This window comes from Carassius gibelio, chromosome B7 (genome assembly GCF_023724105.1).
Source record: "Carassius gibelio isolate Cgi1373 ecotype wild population from Czech Republic chromosome B7, carGib1.2-hapl.c, whole genome shotgun sequence".
In the NCBI taxonomy this organism is placed as follows: Eukaryota; Metazoa; Chordata; class Actinopteri; order Cypriniformes; family Cyprinidae; genus Carassius; species Carassius gibelio.
The window spans coordinates 31,000,895-31,021,126 of NC_068402.1; the positions used below are offsets into that span (position 1 = coordinate 31,000,895).

At 37.0% G+C, this 20,232-nt stretch overlaps 1 protein-coding gene across 1 annotated transcript in view; it reads left to right on the forward strand.

The window, feature by feature from the left end:
* galns (galactosamine (N-acetyl)-6-sulfatase) overlaps positions 1–20,232 on the forward strand; it is a 32,529-nt gene that overhangs the window by 264 nt on the left and 12,033 nt on the right. The window contains exons 2-12 of the mRNA XM_052562299.1: positions 774–897; positions 2,707–2,781; positions 2,884–2,986; positions 3,536–3,679; positions 4,323–4,389; positions 4,492–4,619; positions 7,387–7,526; positions 8,888–8,991; positions 13,863–13,999; positions 14,385–14,487; positions 20,079–20,200. Of these exons, the coding sequence (XP_052418259.1) occupies positions 774–897; positions 2,707–2,781; positions 2,884–2,986; positions 3,536–3,679; positions 4,323–4,389; positions 4,492–4,619; positions 7,387–7,526; positions 8,888–8,991; positions 13,863–13,999; positions 14,385–14,487; positions 20,079–20,200 (1,247 nt within the window). The remainder of the gene's footprint in view (positions 1–773; positions 898–2,706; positions 2,782–2,883; positions 2,987–3,535; positions 3,680–4,322; positions 4,390–4,491; positions 4,620–7,386; positions 7,527–8,887; positions 8,992–13,862; positions 14,000–14,384; positions 14,488–20,078; positions 20,201–20,232) is intronic.

Here is a 20,232-nt window from a genome sequence, read left to right on the forward strand (position 1 = left end):
TAGATGTGAAATACACGTGTGTATATGTTTGGTGTGTGTAATACATTTGTGCTGGAAGTATTTTTGTTATAGTTTATATTGTGTATACATGTAATATTCTGTAACTCTCTCTCTCTTTGTATTTATTAGAGTGTATTGCAATATAGTTCAGACAACTATATCCCAAAGAGATTGTTACGATTTTTTTTTTACTGTTCTACCTGTTTTTAAACCATAAATACAATCCACACTAAGCAAGTTCACATGTTTTAAGTGCAATCAGACATCGAAACATTTATAATGCATTAGAAGGGATGAATTGCACGATCCGTCCTGATGCATACCAAATAGTAGAGCATGGTGCTAGCAACACCAGGGTCTTCGGTTTGATTCCCAGGAAATGTACAAACTGATACATTTTATATGTAAAATGTTGTATACTGTATACATTTTGGATAAAACTTTTGAAACCTGGCATAGTAAAATGGTATATACTACATGCAGTGGTTCTCAAGATGAGGACAAAAAAGGTCTCCAGAAGATGCAGTCTGATTTAAACTTCTTCCAAGATCATTTAATAAATGCCACTGATGGCAATATGCCAAAGGCCTATAAGGGCTATTAATAAACTGTACATACAATAAACTGAAGTGCATCTTTCTCTGTCTCTGTCTGTTTGTTAAGCTTAAATTTACTTCTGTTGAAATTAAATAAATAATCACTGTTTTTTTTTTTTTTTTTTACACCATAAATTAGAAGCATGCTAATGCCATATTCTCTGCTTCTGTCTGCAGATGGGCTGGGGTGATTTGGGAGTATTTGGGGAGCCCTCCAAAGAAACTCCAAACTTGGATGTGATGGCTGCTCGGGGGATGCTGTTTCCAAACTTCTACACTGCCAACCCTCTGTGTTCCCCCTGTATGTGCTGCTTCTGGGCTTGCCTTTATCTCGCTATCGCATTGTTTTTGTTCAGAATATTAGCATACTGCTTACTGCACATTACTGTATGCTGCCTATGATAAATATTATAAGCAGTAGTACTGTAGGCTACAGTGCATTGTTTATTAATTCAGATCTAGTTAATGTTGCTATTTATTTTGCTGTTCCAAGCAAACAATAAAGTACAGAAAGAGGTGTTAATTATTTCATTTAGGTGTTGTACTACTCTGATTATACAGCACAAACATTTTTCATAACATACAAGCTGCACATTTTTGCCAATGAAGTAACTTATCTGGGTATTTCATGCACATAGGAAATTAACATATTGCCTTTTGTAAAAATGGTGTGAGTTGCTGTATGCTACTCTAAATACTGTATGCCTAACCAGAGTCTAAACAGGGCTATTCAGCTTCGATTCTTGATGAATAAGCCTGGTTTAGACACTGGGAAGAAATTAACTTATCTCTTAATTTGCCTGAATTTTATAAAACATTGTTGAAAATGTCAGAACAGATATTAAATTGAAACAATTTTTTTCTCTTTTAAATGTGAATGCCCACCACATTTATAAACACTTCTAAAAGTAACGAAATAAAAAATGTTCTACAGTGTATCCTACAATACAAACTGATGTTAAAAACATTATTGAATCTTGGATTCTTTTTTTTAAGCACATATTTAGTTTTAGGTGACTTACATTGAATGCATTGATTTACAATGCAATTGCAAATATTTTCCTTTTCATTCTCTCTCTCTCTCTCTCTCTCTCTCTCTCTCTTGCTTTCTTTTTGGTGTTCCTGCTGAGGAAACCGAAAAAAAAAAAACTTCAAATGCTTCAGCTGTTTTAATTCCACCTGAGAACACAAGACGTGTGTGGCTGCATGATAGTGAGATGACAACTTATGCTAATATGGATAATACACCATCAGTACTGAAATATGCTAATTATGCATGATTTGGGAATTTGAATGGACTTGCTATGCAGAGCAGATCTTATTAGCCCTCTTTTCAATTCTAATTAATTTTTAAGCAAATAAGGCTTAATCAATTGTTAATCTCGACTGTGTGAGACGGAAGTGTGTGGAGCGCTCATACCTGCCTCTGTAGAGAGACGTTATTATAGAGCTTTGCTCACAACCTTAATTAGAATTTTAATCACAAAGTGGAGAACTTCCTAATCATAATATCCAGGGTGAGCTTTCTCATGACCAACGTCTCTTTCCTTTCCCTTTGAAATTAAGTCTTAAATACCACGATTTAAATTTCAAAAATTCGTACGAATGTGGATGAGCATCTTGAACTTTGGTTAAATTTTAAAACTTATTTCTAAAGAGCAAGACTTTGCAGTAATAAAGGTGCATCTCAAAAAAATTCTAATATCGTGGAAAAAGTTCAACTCTTTTGTAACTTTCATATTTTCTAGATTCATTACATGTTATGTAAAACGTTTCAAATTGTTATTTTTATAATAATAATAAAAAAAATATTATGATTGAAAATCAAAAATGCAGTATCTCAAATCATTAGAATATATTCTAAGATTGGTTAAGAATAAAAATGCATTTGCAAAACAAAAGCTCAAGCTTCATTTTACCCATGGCTTGTACTATACACTGCTAAACAAAACATACTGCACCAATGTTTGTAGCCTACACAAATGCTATAAACCTCTATAATAATGGGTGTTTACATTCTATTTTTCCCAAACCCTGTATTTAATAGTGTTTTCTCTTTTAAAACTATCCGTGTAAGAGTAGGTCTTCATAATTAATTTGTATTCTTCAGCCAGGGCCGCTTTGCTTACTGGAAGACTTCCTGTGCGAAATGGATTCTACACCACCAACGCTCATGCTAGGAATGGTATGATCATAAACCTCAGCCCTCTATTCACTTCACTATTATCAGTTGATCTACTCTTACTACTTTATGGTGCACTCCCATAATGGATTCTCTCTCGTACAGCATACACACCTCAGGAGATAGTGGGGGGGATATCTCAGGATGAGATCCTGCTTCCAGAACTGCTGAAAAAGAAAGACTACGTCAGCAAGATCATCGGCAAGTGGTGAGATTCCCTGCAGCGTCTCTCAAGAGATGTCTTTCTCAGAATAATGATATGAGCTGTAATAGAATATGAAGTATAGGCAAAGTGAAAAATGAATTTTTTTATTCCACAAAAAAGGCTTACAGAACAATATTTATTATTCTTATTATTCCATTTTGGTTTAAAATATATTAGCTTTAAAACTATTAAAATAAAATAAAACTTACTAAATTATTTTTATATTTGTTTACCTGCATGCCATGTGACCAGTTACAGTTGTATTTTGTGTAACCATTATTATTAACTGTAATAAATGAATGGTACAATATTTTATAACACGCAGCATTTAAAATGCGTTATGAGAAAAATACCTATAATGGAATTTTCTATTTAAATATTCTTCTTTAAATACAAGTTATGCTAAATTTAATAATTAAAACACACACACACACACACACACACACATATATATATATATATATATATATATATATATATATATATATATATATATACTTGCATATTGCATATGTCCTTTTGAAACGTATATTTTTTTATCTTCTACCTCAGGCACCTTGGGCACAGAACTCAGCACTTACCTCTGAAGCATGGCTTTGATGAATGGTTTGGTTCCCCCAACTGCCATTTTGGCCCCTACAATAACAGCGTTCGTCCCAATATACCCGTCTTCAACAACTCTGAAATGACGGGAAGGTGAGGTGCAAATATGATGCATATGTGGTGCTTGCTAAAAACACATTTGAAACCACATGGCAACATGGTGAAATCATGGCCTTCAGATTTAAATGAGTAGGCTCCACTCAGATTTTCTTCAGAAAGTGTACAAATCTTGTTCTGCTTCACACGAACGTTTCCTTTTGGCGACGTTTCATTTTTCCTCTTTTTATACCAGCTGCAGTGTACTATCTCATTTTCTGCCCATTTGTTCAGTCCATATGTGCATTCTGGGTCATTGGCTTTGGCGATAGGGCTGGTTTTGCGCTTAGCAGTAGGTTTAATCAGCATGCCGTGTTTGAGCCTGGCCAGATAAACACGCACACACTCACACCCAAGAGATGGCAGGTTGCGTTAGCAGTATGTTTGGACACCTGGAACAGCCGGAGCATAAGAGAGTTGCTTCTACCGTTCCACGCCTCAGCACCTTCTCACAACGCGTGTGTCTTCTGAGACACAGTCTTGCAATTTACCTCTTCAAATTCACACCCTGGTTCTGCACTCGGTTTAGGAAGCTTGTCATTTGGAACAAGAACTCATATGGTGTTGAAACGAGTTTGTAGGGATGGTCTCATTAGATCAGCAGGAAGCAGAAAGTTTCGACGAGCTGTGTATTTTGCAGGTATTACGAAGAGTTTGAGATTAATGTGAAAACAGGGGAATCCAACCTCACCCAAATCTATTTGAAGGTGAGTTTTCCTGTTCATTGGCTTGATTAATGTTGATTTGTGTGGATCAGCACTGCTGATGTTGTGCCTGATGTTGTTTTTGATCATCGTGTCTGTCTCCAGGAAGGCTTGGACTTTATCTCTCAGCAAGCTATGGCCCAGCGGCCCTTCTTTCTCTACTGGGCTCCAGATGCGACCCACGCGCCTGTCTACGCCTCAGAGCGATTCCTGGGAAAGAGCCGGAGGGGGCGGTATGTGAACATTGCTAAGTATCTAATCCATTATAACTCATCTAGCATGTTTGTGCTAATCAAATGAATGAAAGCTCAAATAATGCTTGCTTTTAGAAAAGTTGTGCTGTATCGTTTTTAGTAAGCCATGGATGTACTAAGCCACCTGCCTGACAACCACCCAGAAAGGGTTGATATACAGTATGTCACTAATCACTCAGAACAACCATTCTGTGGTTGTCAGAACTGGTAAGCATGTAAAATAGAACCCTAATGGATAACAAAAAAACTAAGAAGAAACAATATTGTTTCAATGAAAAACCATCAAATATGAATTGTCCCATAGGAGAATTAGGGAATGTCAATTTTCAAATCATTTGTTATTTTTCACTTCCAAAAAAGTTAGTAGTAAAATGGTAGTTTTAAGTAGTTTGTAATAAAATTACTTATTACACAGCTCTGTGGAATACTTGATTCTGATTGGTCAGTCACGACATTCAGAGGTATGTTATCCCTCGATAACAACCGGTAAAAGCTCATCCGGGTAACTGAAGTCGGCACATTACTCTTGCTAGGAACAGCTTTTCTTGGTGGAAGCTTTGTGTTTGTTTAGCTAATAAAATATTAAAACTCAATTCGAAATGCTATACAATTATTTAATTATGTCATCCTGGTATTACGGACTCGCTTTCTCATTTCATTCAAACGCTCTGCTGCCATTTTGCTACGATTGTTTTTTCATCTTAAATCTTTTAGTGCCATAATTATTTATGTGGTGAAATGTTGTGTAATAAGTGGTTTGACTGCACCGTTTCCCTTAAATGTGTAGTTTGAACTTGCCGCTTCCTCGCAACTGCTGTCTTCACGGAAGCTTTGTGTTCAAATAATTCAACTCAACTTACTTATGTGGCAAGTAGCCGTGTAATAAGCAGGATAATGTACATCCAGCCAGTTTTTATGGCAGAATAACCCCCTTCAAGGTGATACAAGATCACCCTGTCGGGGGTTATTCTGCAATAACAACCGGCTGGATGCACATAATCCCTTAATATGTCCAGTAAGATTTATTACTAATTTTCACCATAAATAGCCAAATAGCAGGTTTTTAATCATAAAAACACAGGTATTTTAAAAAAAATTTCCCTCTCTGAAGCATCTAGGACTTGGCAACATCTAATAAATGTCATGCAACCTCATCAAAAACACACAAACATATTCAAGCGGAGTGATATAATAAGACAATGTTTTAGTGTGTAATTTCAGATGTAAAAATCTAGATGCTTTTAGGCAAAGTACCCCAGATACATAGAGTAGAAAATGTAGCTGATATCACCATACTACTTAAGTTGACTTTGATTGGCATTATCAAATTTAATAAGCTCTCATTTGCATTCATTTCTGAAACAGAAATATGAACTTTGGATAAAGCCATGATTCATTCAAAATTCGTTCTTTTTATAAACTTATTAACTGGTCAAAGGTTTTTCAGAAGGGATGTGATATCGCTTCATACATTTTGAAAATACTGTCATCAGAAAATGTAACCATGTTTTTAGGAATAAATTGATGTATAAAATCAGGAAAATGAACATACTCTTCTGTAATAACCTTTAGAAAAATTTTAATATAGGTATTAAACTGTAAAAACTGGTGTCCTTAAGTGGAGTCCTTAAGTCTTCATGTGTGCATGAGATGAGAAAATAATCATTTTTGTGAAACTGCCTTTAAATGTATATTGTAATTGAAATCTAATGTATTTCGCATGATTATTTTCCACTAATCTGATAAAAACACATTATGAAAAGCCCAAACTCCAGTGCAGGAAATAACCATGTTTTTCCTTTAAAAAAAAGTCATAACATGTATTTTCTAAAATTAGTCATTATGTTACTTAATGGCCCTAACATCATTATCATTTTGGTCAAAAATTCTGCATTGTGCTCTGCAGTTTTGTGTTATCTGAATGATTAGTTAATGAGATGTTATTTTTCCTGCTCTGAGGCGAGAATAAGGGCTGAAGGCTTCATTGGTAGTCTTGTCTGCAACTGTTTAGTATTCCTCCCAGTGCTTTGGAATACTGGGGCTTCAGTAAGCATACGTTTCTTCAGAATGCTAAATGAGGTTTGTGTTGACAGAGGAATGGATCAAGGCTGAGGGGTATTAGCCAGGTGCTGGCAGTGGAGGGATTCAGCCTGACATGCCACATCTTAAAGTTTTATAACCAGCGCACATCTATCTGAGACATCTATCTTCCTCCATATATCACATCCATCTGTCACATGACAGGTTTCAAATGCGGGCTAATTTGACCGAATTTGTTATTCTGTCTGGGTTAGAGCTAGGGATGCACGATATTGGATTTTGGCCGATATTCGATATGCCGATATTTTCAAAATAATTTTGGCCGATGCCGATACCGATATCGATATATATACAAATATATACTGATATATTTAAACTTTAATTTTACTGAAGAGAAATCCATGTATCTCTTCTGTACTGATTCTACCATAAATTTATTATTTTACAAATGTAGACAGACATTCACATCTGAAAAACAGGTCAATTATTTCACTTGGAGAATATCGGTTTGGCTCATCGGCAGAAATATTCATATCGGCCGATACCGATAATGGTCATTTTAAGCTTTTATCGGCCGATACCGATATTGTGCCGATATTATCGTGCATCCCTAGTTAGAGCAACTGAGCAGGTTATCTGGGGTCATTTTTTAGTGCTTTGATTGCTGTGATTAAGGTGGTAAGACGCTGTGTGATTTGTCTTGTAGTTATGGCGATGCGGTGATGGAACTGGATGACAGCATCGGTCAGATTCTGGCTCACCTCGTCAGTCTGGGAATCCACAACAACACACTGGTGTTCTTCACCTCGGATAATGGGGCAGCAGTGATGTCTGGACCGCATCAAAGTGGGAATCCATTTACACTTCTTCACCTTAAACATTAACACACCAAAGGGGGTTTCCGCAGTTTTTTAAAGGAAAACGCCACCGTTTTTCCATATTCCATGGTCTTGCCCCAATTTAGACGAGTTGATACGTGCCTCTCCCGTCTCATTGCCACTATGCTAGAGTTTAACTTTGGCACCATTCATTCTTTAGGATCCAAACAGGGATGAATTTGGAAGCTACCAAACACTTCCATTTTTTCTCTATTTAAAGACGGTTACATGAGTAGTCGCACGAGTAAGTATGGTGACACACAAAAAAACATTAAAAATGATATAATACACTATAATGTATGGTGGAAGAGCACTTCGCACCACTTCTACCTCGGCGCAGTAATATCATCACTCACGATTTCTTTATCCAAATAATTCCTTTCCATTTGTCTGCTGATGGTGTAGGTTTGTTAGATTGAGATGGCTGAAGTAATTTTTTTGTTTACTTTTTTTTTATATAATTAATTTAAGCTAAATTTAATTTAAGCTAACTTTTTTTTATTATGTTTAATATAGATACTTATATATTTTTCTCTCTCTGCCTTTTTCATAAATCACAAGTTTGTAACAGCAAACTAAACATGTAACAATATAATATAAACATATAAACATTGTTGTTATTCTTATTTTATTATTATTTAACTTTTTGGCATAAAGTGTTGCTCTTAGCTTCTTTCTGAGCAACTTTCACATACTACCGATAAATCGATAAATTCAATTAAGTTAAAGCTACGATGTGTAACTTTTTTGATTTAAAATAAATAGCTAAATGTTATTAATGATAGTGCAAAAAAATAAAATAATTCAACCCATGTCTTTAGCCAAATGCACTTGCCTAAACCTATAAGAATAATATTTTAGAGCTTTCAGGATGGATTTCAACCACATTTATCAATGTAGATGAGCAGGGACGAAGATCAACCTTGTTATTTTTTTTTTTTTATAGTTAGGCACTCAAAAGTTACAGAGTGTAGTCTAAATGTGTGATTAGTTTTAGTTCATTACCCTCCAGTTTTTATTCCTAATAAATATTTAGAGGAAGTTTGGGCTCGTTGGTCTTCTGTGACATTTAGCGAACCAGCACTAAGTGCAAGCTTGAATCAAACCTGCATCACCCACATGAGTGCAGCTTTAGAATGTATCTGAATTATGTGCAGGAACTGCTAGGCCTCGACTCAGATGTTAGTGCTAGTTTTCTTACCTGTTCAGTTTCTTTGAGTAATGGGGCTCTTTTGTAAAGATTATTTGTCTGAGATGAATTACCTTCACTGTACTCCACAGACGAGGCTTTGTGTTTAAGATTCTCTTCTGTCATTTTATCATCATCAGGCGGCAGCAACGGTCCGTTCCTGTGTGGGAAGGAGACTACGTTTGAAGGCGGGATGAGGGAACCAGCCATTGCCTGGTGGCCTGGACGGATCCCTGCTGGCACAGTGAGAATGATCCCAAGCTGTTTCACTTAAATCTAGAAGTCCCAATTGTGCTTCTACACCCTCAAAATGCACCTTACACATTTCTATCCATTCAAATGCTCCATCAGTGCTTTCTGTAGTGTGGAAGCCCTAAAAAACCAAGAGGCCAGGATTGTGTTAAATCACACAGCATTTCTGTTCAGTCAAATTTTTTGGTTGGTGGTTAATGAAACAAAAAAATTAAATAAATCAAATTTATGGATAAATCAAATGTAATTTTATTTAAGGGGTAATGCCCATCCAGCTGGTTGTTTTTGTGCAATATCAGAGCTTCCATGAAGAGTGCTGCAGTTCATAGTAAGTGGCTTTGAGACAAGACAACAAACAATTTAAAACAAGATGAAGATTTTAGAATACAGACATAGCACCTATATGCACCAAATAAAACAACAACAATCATTAAGATGACAAGACAACTGCTATGAAAGTATAACAGGACGACTGAAGTACTCCGATTTCATTTTCAAGTGCAAGATGGTACCAGGTGCATGTGTATGAAACAAGACAGAGTACATCAGCACTGTGATGCAAGAGACATGAAAGAAGCGCCGGCCACGGATATCCAGATGAGTGGTCCCTTAATCAGCATTACTTTTGAAAACGGTTATTATTAGGAATAACAGAGCTGACCAATCAGAATCAAGCATTTCAGAGAACTGTATAACACATTTAACGAGGTTGACCAGATCTTTGCTGCCAATTTTTTTTGGTACCAATATTAAAAAAATGGAATTGGTTCTAAAAATCAGTTCCTTATTTAAATATTGGAACCAAATAACATTTATGATGCAATTCCATTTTAAAGTTAACCTTTGTCAGGACAATGATTAAATGCTTTTCCAAATATCTTCTATTTATTCTAGAAATTTTTTATGACTCCCATTCTGGTCTCTTTTCCTCCTCTTTTTTTTTTTTTTTTTTGGCAGAGGAAGCCTCCTTTTCCTGATCCGCTAAAGCTGTGTGCTCCGCAAATGACTTTTAATTGTATTAGGGGCAGCTGTGACATGGGGCTGTGGCGTGGGGGGATTTTTGGAGGAGGGAGCGCGGGAGCCACGCTAAGCCTGCCCCCGGCTCGTATCTGAGGGGTGTGCGGGGCCCTGATAGCACGGCGGAGTGACGAGGGAGAGGGGGATTGGGAACGTCTTAAGCGGCTAATCTGTTTGTGTGTTTGCTGAGGTTGGATTGAGCTGTAATGAGGGCTTCTGTATCTGAATATGCCAGGCGTGCCGGATAAAGAACAGAAAGAGAGAGTAGTGCTGGGGTATGCGGCTGGGATGGAGGCGTGTGGTGTGCCAGGTGTCTGGGCAGTGCCAGAGCAGTGCAGAGTGGGATAAGCAGGTGTTTCACACTGTTAATGTTTGTCTTGCAGCGACAGGCTGGATTTTGCCCGTCCTGCTCCACTCGAGTGCGGCTCTTTGTGATATGTGTATCTTCTCGTCCATTTCTCTCTTGGGAAGCAGTGATGCCCCTTTTTGTTTTACAAAATGATGTGGGGTTATTATTATTATTATTTTTTTTTACAAATCAAATAAAAAATTTATTCACAAAAAATTTAATAAATTTATTAATATTCAGTGTTTTTTTTTTAAGAAATGCATTAATTATTTTTATATATCTAGAAATTAATAAAAATTTTATATAGCTATTTCGCTTTCAGAAATAAATCCACAAATAAATGTGCACAATTGTATAAATGCATGGGAAAGAATTCAAGAAATAAATGTAAGCAAGAAACCGAATATTGAAATAATACCATTTATGAAATTAAAAAAAATAAAATAAATAAAAAAATAATCAGATCTCAAAACTTTTTCTCCAAAAGGGTCCCTTAAATGTATTATTATTTTTTGGGCAAGTGACTGAAGTAATACAAGCAAGTTTAGTTATAAATGCAAGTACCTCAGATAATAATAATTAAAAACCTAAACAAGCATATAAAATATATTTTTGTACTATATAAACATGCGCTAACTTGTAGAACTCTCTCTTAAATAGTAAATCGCTCTTAAGTTTGAACACCCCACAGTAACTACTGTTATAGTAAGCATGGAACCTTTTTTAGTTTGCACTATATTAGACCCAAAAGCAATTACTTAATTCTAAAGTGGATCCATTGCATTCAGAAACAGTTGAATGAAGCACAACTCTTGAGATTATTTTTAACCTGGCATGTCTTTAAAAAAAAACACAAATCTTCTTTAAGCCCTGAGTTTTTAAGTGACTTAACAATGTAAGGTGCAATAAATGCAATAGTTTTTCAATGCATTTTCTTAATATTCAGCATTTTGTTGATGTAAAATTAAAATATCTTGTTGGATTTTAATGCAAGAAATCTTGCTCAGATCGAAGTTGTTTGAACTTTCTAAATGGCTTCCTAACTCATAAATATGAACTTCATCAGAGTCTGAGTTTGAAGTTGACAGTTCCTATTCATTTGAAGTAAATGGCATCTAATTATTAAATTGTTTTGATTTAAGTAAATCATTCTTGTAAGTGAATAAACTTAATAGTCAAGAAAATCCCACAAAATGACACATTTTTCAAAAAATATAAATGAATTGCCTACTAACATCCTCCTGAACGTGTTCTCAGCAGCAGGCGCATGAGGTCTATTCTTCTTCTTGCTTAATGGCAGTTCACAGACTTAAGTAGATTACCGCCACATATCTCTCAAATGGACAAGGAGTGTCAACGGTCCACTTTAATTATAAGACTAATAGACCGCAATGGTTTCAGTTCAAAATCTCTTTTTGTCTTCTACTGAAGAAACAAAGTCATCTACATCTTGGATGCCCTGGGGGTTAGCAGATAAACATCAAATTTTTATTTTTCTTTGAACTATCCCTTTAAGAACATATTAACAGAAGTGATTTGAGACTTAATGTTGATTTCACCTGGACTCTGCATCAGAGATTAAGAACATGTCTGTGCTTGGTGCACCTATGGTTCACTTCACCTATGAAGTGACGTGGATATAAAAATAAAGAGGAAGGGGACGTCACAGTTACCGTGGCCATCCCAATCTCTCCTGCTGTGTTTATCAGCTCAGAGACACATAGACTGAGTGCATTAGGCAGGGTTTGCAGGTCTGTCTGCTCAGATAACTAGCATCAGCCAAAGACACAGAGACGCAGACAGCTGGAAGAAGAGAAGGAGAAGGAAATGAATTAGAGATAAAGAAATATTTGTTTCCCTTTTTACTTGTCCCATGTTTTTTGTGTGTGGTGCTGGATAAGAGCAGCTGGTGGTAGCGGCTAGTTACCTTTATTAATTGTTCCCTTTGATTTCTTCTTTTCCTGTGTGTATAAGTATGTGTGTGTGAAGCCTGAGAGTGAAGATAATGGAATGTACTGGCTGTCTGGCAGTGGTGAAGGGAATTCTGGGAGGCTGAAGCAGGCGACGCTTCTGTGTGTGTGTGTGTGTGTACGAGTGAGCGGCAGAGCCAGCTGCTCCGTGCTGATAGCGCTATCTGATTGTGAGCGTGCCGTCTCTCTCAAAGGGCCGCTCAGGAGAGAATAGAAAGGAAGATCAAGGATGACAGCGAAAAAATGGCATTTTATCGGAAAATAGTTCAAAGTTTATAAATAAAATAAAGCTTTTTTTGCAGCAGGACTGGGGAGGACAGATAAAGCCGCAGTTCCGGCCTCTGTCCCAACTCTCCTTTCTCTCTGCCTTTCTCTTCATTTAAAGAGATGTTAGTGTGGTTTATAATAAACCTGCGAGCACAGATTAGAGTGGGAACTGAAGAAACGCGTCATCGTGGTTCTGCTCTTCTAAACTGGCCTCCCTGCCAGTGCTTGCGTTCTGTGCCGTCTTGACAAGGTTCATGCATGAAGAAAATGATTTTGTGTGAGTGTGTTTGCGTATAACTGCGGGTTGCAGCATGGGTTGATGGGTCTTGAGAATCTAGACTAGTGATAGACCCACATATCAGCCAATATTAGGATGATTAATTATCATTTATGATGGATAGTTGTGCTTGCCTATCCAATTAACTATAGAAAACCCACTGTATCAAATTTGATGTGTAAATTTCTAAGGCCTGTAAATTATAGACATGATCAAACCTTTGCTGAAAAGCCTGTTGTGTACTCGTTGGATGCTTAATTTTGATTGCTTTTTATGCATTAAAATAACCTATAGATTCTTTCTAAAAACATCCCCCTTCAGGTCGTGGTACACATGTCTTTGAAAATGTTAATGATTTTTATAAAATACTGTAAACATAATAAAATAAGACAATAACATAATATTGTTAGTACTATTTCAAGATAAACACTTACTGGACTGAAACAACATAGGTTTACTTGGTGATCCATTTATATTTTTATATATTTTTTACATTTTAATTTTAATCTTATTTTTTTAAATATAAATCATATTAAATTGATGCATTAAATATGATGCATTAAGCTATGGAGGAATGTTTATTCTTACATCTCTCAGTTATGATTTTATGCACTGCATTATATGTTTTGCGCCCCACAATAAAAAGTACAGAACTTTGTTCATAAAACAAAGCTTTTAAATTTCATCTTACAATGACATATAGAGATTACAACTGATTTTTGCACTTTGCAAGTTTGGACCTCTGAAAAAAAAAAAAGTGAGGGGATTTAAAAAAATTTTTTTTTTTAATATGAATTCCATATTCTATATCCACCTTTTTCCTGATGTAAAAATGGGTGCTGCCATTTGTAAATTCTATTGGTCTAGAATTTTTATGATATAGAAATGGAAAATTTACCAATTTGACCAAATCATTTGTTGTACATATGTATTATTCCTCCCAAACCAAGAGTTCTGTGTGATACTAGTGCTTTATTCCTCAGGTGAGTTATCAGTTGGCCAGTGTGATGGATCTCTTCAGCACAAGTCTTTCTGTGGCTGGTGTTCTTCCCCCTGATGACCGTGTCATTGATGGTCTCGATTTAAGTCCTGTACTCTTCAACAACTCACTACTCGACAGGTAACCACCTCAAAGCAAGTGTGACTTTCATTCACATTTCATTATATATTGGATGGGTTAGTTGTCAGTCGAGACTGACTCCTAACATTTCTCTTGCCAGAATATCATTTTAGGAGTTAAATGCACTTACATTACAAATATGATTCGACTGACCATTACTTTACAGCTAGCATATAGTTTCTGTTGGTTTCCTTCTGGGTAAAAGAGGGATTTTGAGGCACGTTAAGGTCTTCTGTTAAAGCCACTACCTGGAGGCTTTGAGAAAGGGACCATCCTTTTGCAAAAGGTGTTTTACTGAACACATTGTCAAAATGGGATGAGAGATGGTGGGAAGTATTGGCAACTGGAATGACTTATCACAAGATTCCCATTTCATACCCAATAGGCCCATCTTCTATTATCGTGGCAACCAGATGATGGCAGTGCGGATTGGGCAATACAAGGTGCACTATTGGACTTGGAGCAACTCATGGGAGGAATTCAACACAGTGAGTGATGGCAAATTTTCAATTTTATTTCAATTTCTGTCTTTTCCTCCAGCAAACATTGAGTCAAGTCAAAATTATTTGTTTAGTGCTTTTTACAGTGCACATCACTCAAAGCAGCTTTACAGAATGTCACGCTGTTATGTCTATGATGCTTAACCAGGAGCATGTGGTCCTCTTGATCTGTGTCTCACTATAATGTATTTTAATGCGTTTTTAAGCACTGCAGTTTAAAAAAACTGATTTTAGGCCATTGAAACCCAAACAACAGAACTATAGGACGGAGAGGGTTGGAATTGTCACAGTTGAAGACTGATGCTTGGGCACATGCCTGAACATTCTAAATGTTGGTAACTAAGGGGTTTAGATGATCAGTTTTGTTCTAAGCAATAGTTAACAATTCTCAAAAACCGTCAATTCAGAGAAGATTGGTTAGAGAGTCTGATGTGAGTACAACATTTACAAATTTTAGGGACATTGTGGAGGAACATAGGGTTTGGTTTTATTTCTGTTAGTAACAAATCTGATTTCAGATAGAATAATTATATAGTTCTAATTATATGTTCTGCAAAATCAGTCAATGGTGAAAATCAAAAGTAGATTTCGTTTAAAGTCCAACAGTTTAACACTAATATTGGATATAAATGAACACGTTAAATATAAAATATTCAAAACAGGTAAGTTCATATATTGAATTGTTGAATTGAAATGCTGCATCCGTCATACAGCGCTCCTGACCGTGCGCCTCATGACGAGACTGACGCACCGCCACAGAAACATGAATGAGATGCACTCTAACATAACTGTGACATTAAACTCAGTTAGTGAGGGCTCGTTAAAATAGTGCACATATATAGGCCGTTCAGATTACTTGTTAAAGTGCAATGAAATACCTTCTATCTGCAGACGATGTACGTCTGTTTGTGGATGGAGACTTTGTAACGGCCAAAACTATGTATTTTGCATGAATCACATTATAGTGCAGTGTGCCCTTTAAGAGACTGATCACTAAACTTATAACGCACACTATGTGGTCATGACATAAAAGGACTACGTGAGAACCACTATGGATGATAAGTTCGCTCTGCTGCCTTGTTATTATTTTGTCTTTACTTTATTTATAACGCCAAGAACGAGTTAATCTCTCATGTGTGAGAAGAACGTGTTGCCGTGTACCAGTCATTAAATGTGTGGGACACCAACTCGTTTTCTATTTCTTTCAATTTAATGGATTTAACGATTTATCCGAGTCAAAGTGTTACAACTTCTTCACCGACTACAGGCTCTAATCCTCTTTTGTGCGCACGGTGTGTTTGTTTGTTTGTTTGTGTGTGTGTGTGTGAAATGCGGTGCTGAAGTGAAATGGCTAATAAAAATAAATAATAGTTATTATTAATATAATTTAATACATTAATATGAGAATGAGCCTAATATCGTCTTGACTATCGACAGAGACATCTGCTATAGTGATATCTCTGACTATCGTCTATCGGCACAACCGTAGTTTGTACTAAAGATGTGAATGACACCTTAAATAAATTGTCTGGCTTTCTAGTTGCATGATCAACATTTAAGCGGGCAAAAATATCCCATTGATTTACAATGAAATACTTTTGACTTACAACCACCCAAAACCTATCCAAAACACCCTGGCAACCACTCAAACACCTTAAAATTATGGTGCAACATTTTTCTACCATTCACATTTTCTCAGAAATTTGTTTTATAATCTACTTATTGTCTCACATTCCCCCCTTTTTTTTGCCTTTTGATGCAGTAATTGCATTCCAAAATGCACATTAGCATGTTAATGTTATCTGGAAAACAATGCCTTATCAAATAGACTTGAAGATCAGGCAGTAATGAATATTAATGGAGCTAATGGAGCGGGACCACTTCTGCAAACACGCTTCATCTATTAGCGTGCTATTCCAGCAGCATCCCTCATGCTGTGAGTTGCGTTCTGTCAAGCCCTCGGGGACACGTCTGTCTGTCTCTCATACCCACTACACATGCTCAGTTTCCCATTAAAATCACACAACACACATACATGCAACCCCTGTCCGCCGTCAGCCTGGGCCGCGGGCTTCTTCTCGAACGCGAGAGTTTGTTTTATGCCCCATCGGTTGCTTAAATTGCTCTCTCCTGGATGGTCGCTGAATCAATAGCAGCCCCCTTTATCAGCTCATGTGAACTGGAGTGTAACTTCACAAATAATGGTGGCTGATTGCTTGTGAGCTGCCAATCGATTGTTTGAGCTCGCCACTCACGCCGAGGACGGAGAGGGTTGGAAGCTGGAGTCTGGTCCTGATGGTTAATGTGTTTTCGGGAGGTTTCACCTGCTGCCGTAGAGTTACACACAAATTCAGATGCGTTTTTGGCACATCAATTTACTCATCCTTTTTTTAAGCTCACAGCACTGAAATTGATTTGAATGATTGTGGGTGACGTCAGAGATTAAGTGCTGAACTTTTTGCACAGATTTAGGCAGTGATCCATACTGCAGTACTCTGAAAACAAGGCTTTTTCACCCCTTGGTTTGTTTCCTGTTAAACTCGGTTGAAATGATGGCTTAATAGTATCGGTCACTTGGGTGAATTCCTCTTGAAACCTGTGCGGATCGGCGAGGTGTGAAATGAGAAATTTCACCGTGTAAGTGCTTTGCATCCGATGATCCTCTGCGCCACACTTTTGAGCAACACTCAGAGAAGTATTTTAGTGTGCGATACCTCACCTAAGACTTAAGATACCTGAGAATTATTATTTTACTGTAAATTACACATTTGACCAGTTTCACTGTATTAGAAATCTGAGCTTTAAATGACGGCTGGGCTTTGTTTTTTTGGCAGTCAAGGGTCATTGTATCACATGGTTTGAAGTCACATTTATTTACATAGTAGTTTATACAATACAGATTGTTTCCGAGCACATTAATGAACAGGAAAATAATATTAAAGTTTACAAATTCATCAGTTTTGAAAGTAATTTAATTTCAGCAGTAAAACGGCTCAGCAGAAGACAATAGTATCATTATTCAGCTCAATTTAATTCAGTGTTATTTCATGTACTACATTGAGTACATGCAGTGTATTATGAATATTGTTGGCCCTTTGATAAACTGCTTTTCTTTTTTTATGAGTTGCTTTGGATAAAAGCATCTGCTAATTGCATAAATGCACATTCATTCAATAACTGTGTCGATTTTGCAAAGTTTATCAATTAAGAAACAAGTACACTTCAACTGTAAGCAGCTCTAGAAGACAATATTGTCATTATTCAGCTGAAGCCAGTTCAATATTGATTAAATTCAGTTTAATAACTGTGTCAGTGTTGCAAAGTTAGTGTTATTATCCAGCTCAATCCATCTTTCAAGTTTTGTTCTCAAGCGATAGTGTCTGTGCAGTTAAATTTATAACATTACTGAATATTAATTGGGTTTTAAAACACCAACTGTGCAAGCCAAAGGTGACAGTGGAAAGTAATCGAAACTTCATCAGTTGACACTTGACAGTAGTGGGGGAAAAAAAGAAAAGAAAAAGAAAACTTGGATGAAACCAGGTTTAAAGGGATATTTCACCTTCAGTCGATTTTCATTGACTTGAATAGTGTTTTATTTCTCTTTCCATACTATGGAAGTCAATGGGGACCAGCAACTGGAGACTTGAATGGTGTTGAAGTGTTTCTTACAGGATTTTGTTTTTGTAACTGCACAGAATCAACCCATCAATCATACGTAAATGTAACGTGAAATTACATTACATCACATTGTATTGTTTTTATAGTGCCCAGTCAAGTATCCTACCTACAAAAAATTCACAAAAAACACTTAGCTAATATGTTTAGGAAATATCACACAATCAAAAGTGTGAAAGCATCATTGATAGAACAAATGTTGTTAATAACAGATCATTAAACAATATGTTAATATTGATTGCCAGCACTAACAAAACAAATTCTGAAGAAGCCAAAACATCACTTTTTGTTAGGGACAGAGTTTGTGAGTTGAACAATTTCATCCATTTCCATGATTCTATACTCTGAGATTTCTGTTTCCCTTTTTTCTCTCTCTCATTGAATACCGGTTTCACTTGTGAATTCACATTACAGAAGTTAAATTGGCTTTGAATGCCATTCCATTCTGACTTTAATCCAGAATATTTTTAAGAAAGCTATTTTTGAGCATCAACAAATCCAAGTTATTTGATGTTCGTGCACATTTTTCATGGGTGATCCACTTGCTCCCCCTTGCTGTTTCTTTCACCATGCTAACCTGCTCTCGTTTTTCAGCGGCACAGAGCCGCCCGCGCTGCATTATTAATAGAGAAGCACTGTTGCCTTTGCTCCTTGGGCGCAGGCTGAAGCACTCTCTCCAAACCTTGTGGGATTTGGGCTGCTTCATGCTTGTAAGATCAGTGCACACAGACTGCATCAAAAGACAGAGAGCAAGTTGCAGGCCAGATCATAGGGGACTGTGTTCTGCCATGAATTGTGTGTGTGTGCCACAGCTTGGCGCCCAGTCCCTGGGAGACACAACACAGTCTTTTATGTATTCACAATCGCCTTATAAATGACCCCCCAAACATATGCTCTAACACCAAAATATTAAAACCTGTCTTACCTCCCAGTTCCCCCAGGCTACAACACACACAAATAAAGCCCTGCGGGGTCTTTCTAGCAGACAGGACTCACAATAGCCTCTAGCTACTAAATACACACACGCATACCCAAACTCTTCTATAATCTTATTTGTTGTGCTTGTTGAGGCTTTGATTAATTTAATTATGGTTTGTAAGAGTTACAGCAACTAGTTGACTAATCAGTCAGTTTTGGCACTACTTGCTTTGGGACTGTGTCTTCTTGTGGATCACATGACTTCAGGTCTGCTTTTTCTGTGTGAAGGTGAGCAAATCACAAGACACATCAAGTGTTTAAAGACTTTTTCCTTTGCAAAAGTCTTTTTTTCCTCAGCACATCGGTCTATACAGTTATTTTCAGTGTAATCACACTACATTTTAGATAGTAAATAAATGCTGATAATGAAAATGCATTTGCATTTAGATTTATTGAACCCAGGTCGGGGACCTAGTAACATTGCCGGGTTCAATCCCGGGATGAGCGCTGTGTGAACAAAAGCCAGATCTAATGCCGTGTCGAAGTGATGACGCGCGTTATCGCGGCGAAAAAATATGTGCAAACTGTAATGAAGCAGAGATCAGTTAGTTCCTCACTTTCCGCGCTGACACAGAGATCATCTGCTTGCTTCAGTGAAAGTATAACATTACACGTCACGCCCTGATGTCACGTGATCTTCACGGGTTGTGTGTGAAAGCATGCACATATCCCGGGTAATCACTGGCAGTGTGAAAGTGCAAAATCTAGCGACCCGGGAACAATTGCCGGAACACTTTACCCATGTATTTGCCAGAATGGCAGTGTGAAAGGGGCTTATGAGTGTTTGAAATAGTTGCCTAGTAATGTTACTCATCTCATTCTTTTAATTGAATTAGTTCAGGTCAGTTTCAGCTGATTCGTGAGTTCAGTCAGGTGATGGTTTAAGGAGGAAGATTGATGTTCTCACCTTGTTTTCCAAACAGGGTATAAACTTCTGTCCTGGTCAGGAGGTTCCTGGTGTTACCACACACACGCAACAGGAACACACCATGCAACCGCTCATCTTCCACCTGGGACAGGACCCTGGGGAGAGATACCCAATCAGGTAAGGGGTTAATAATTGGACACCGGATGTCA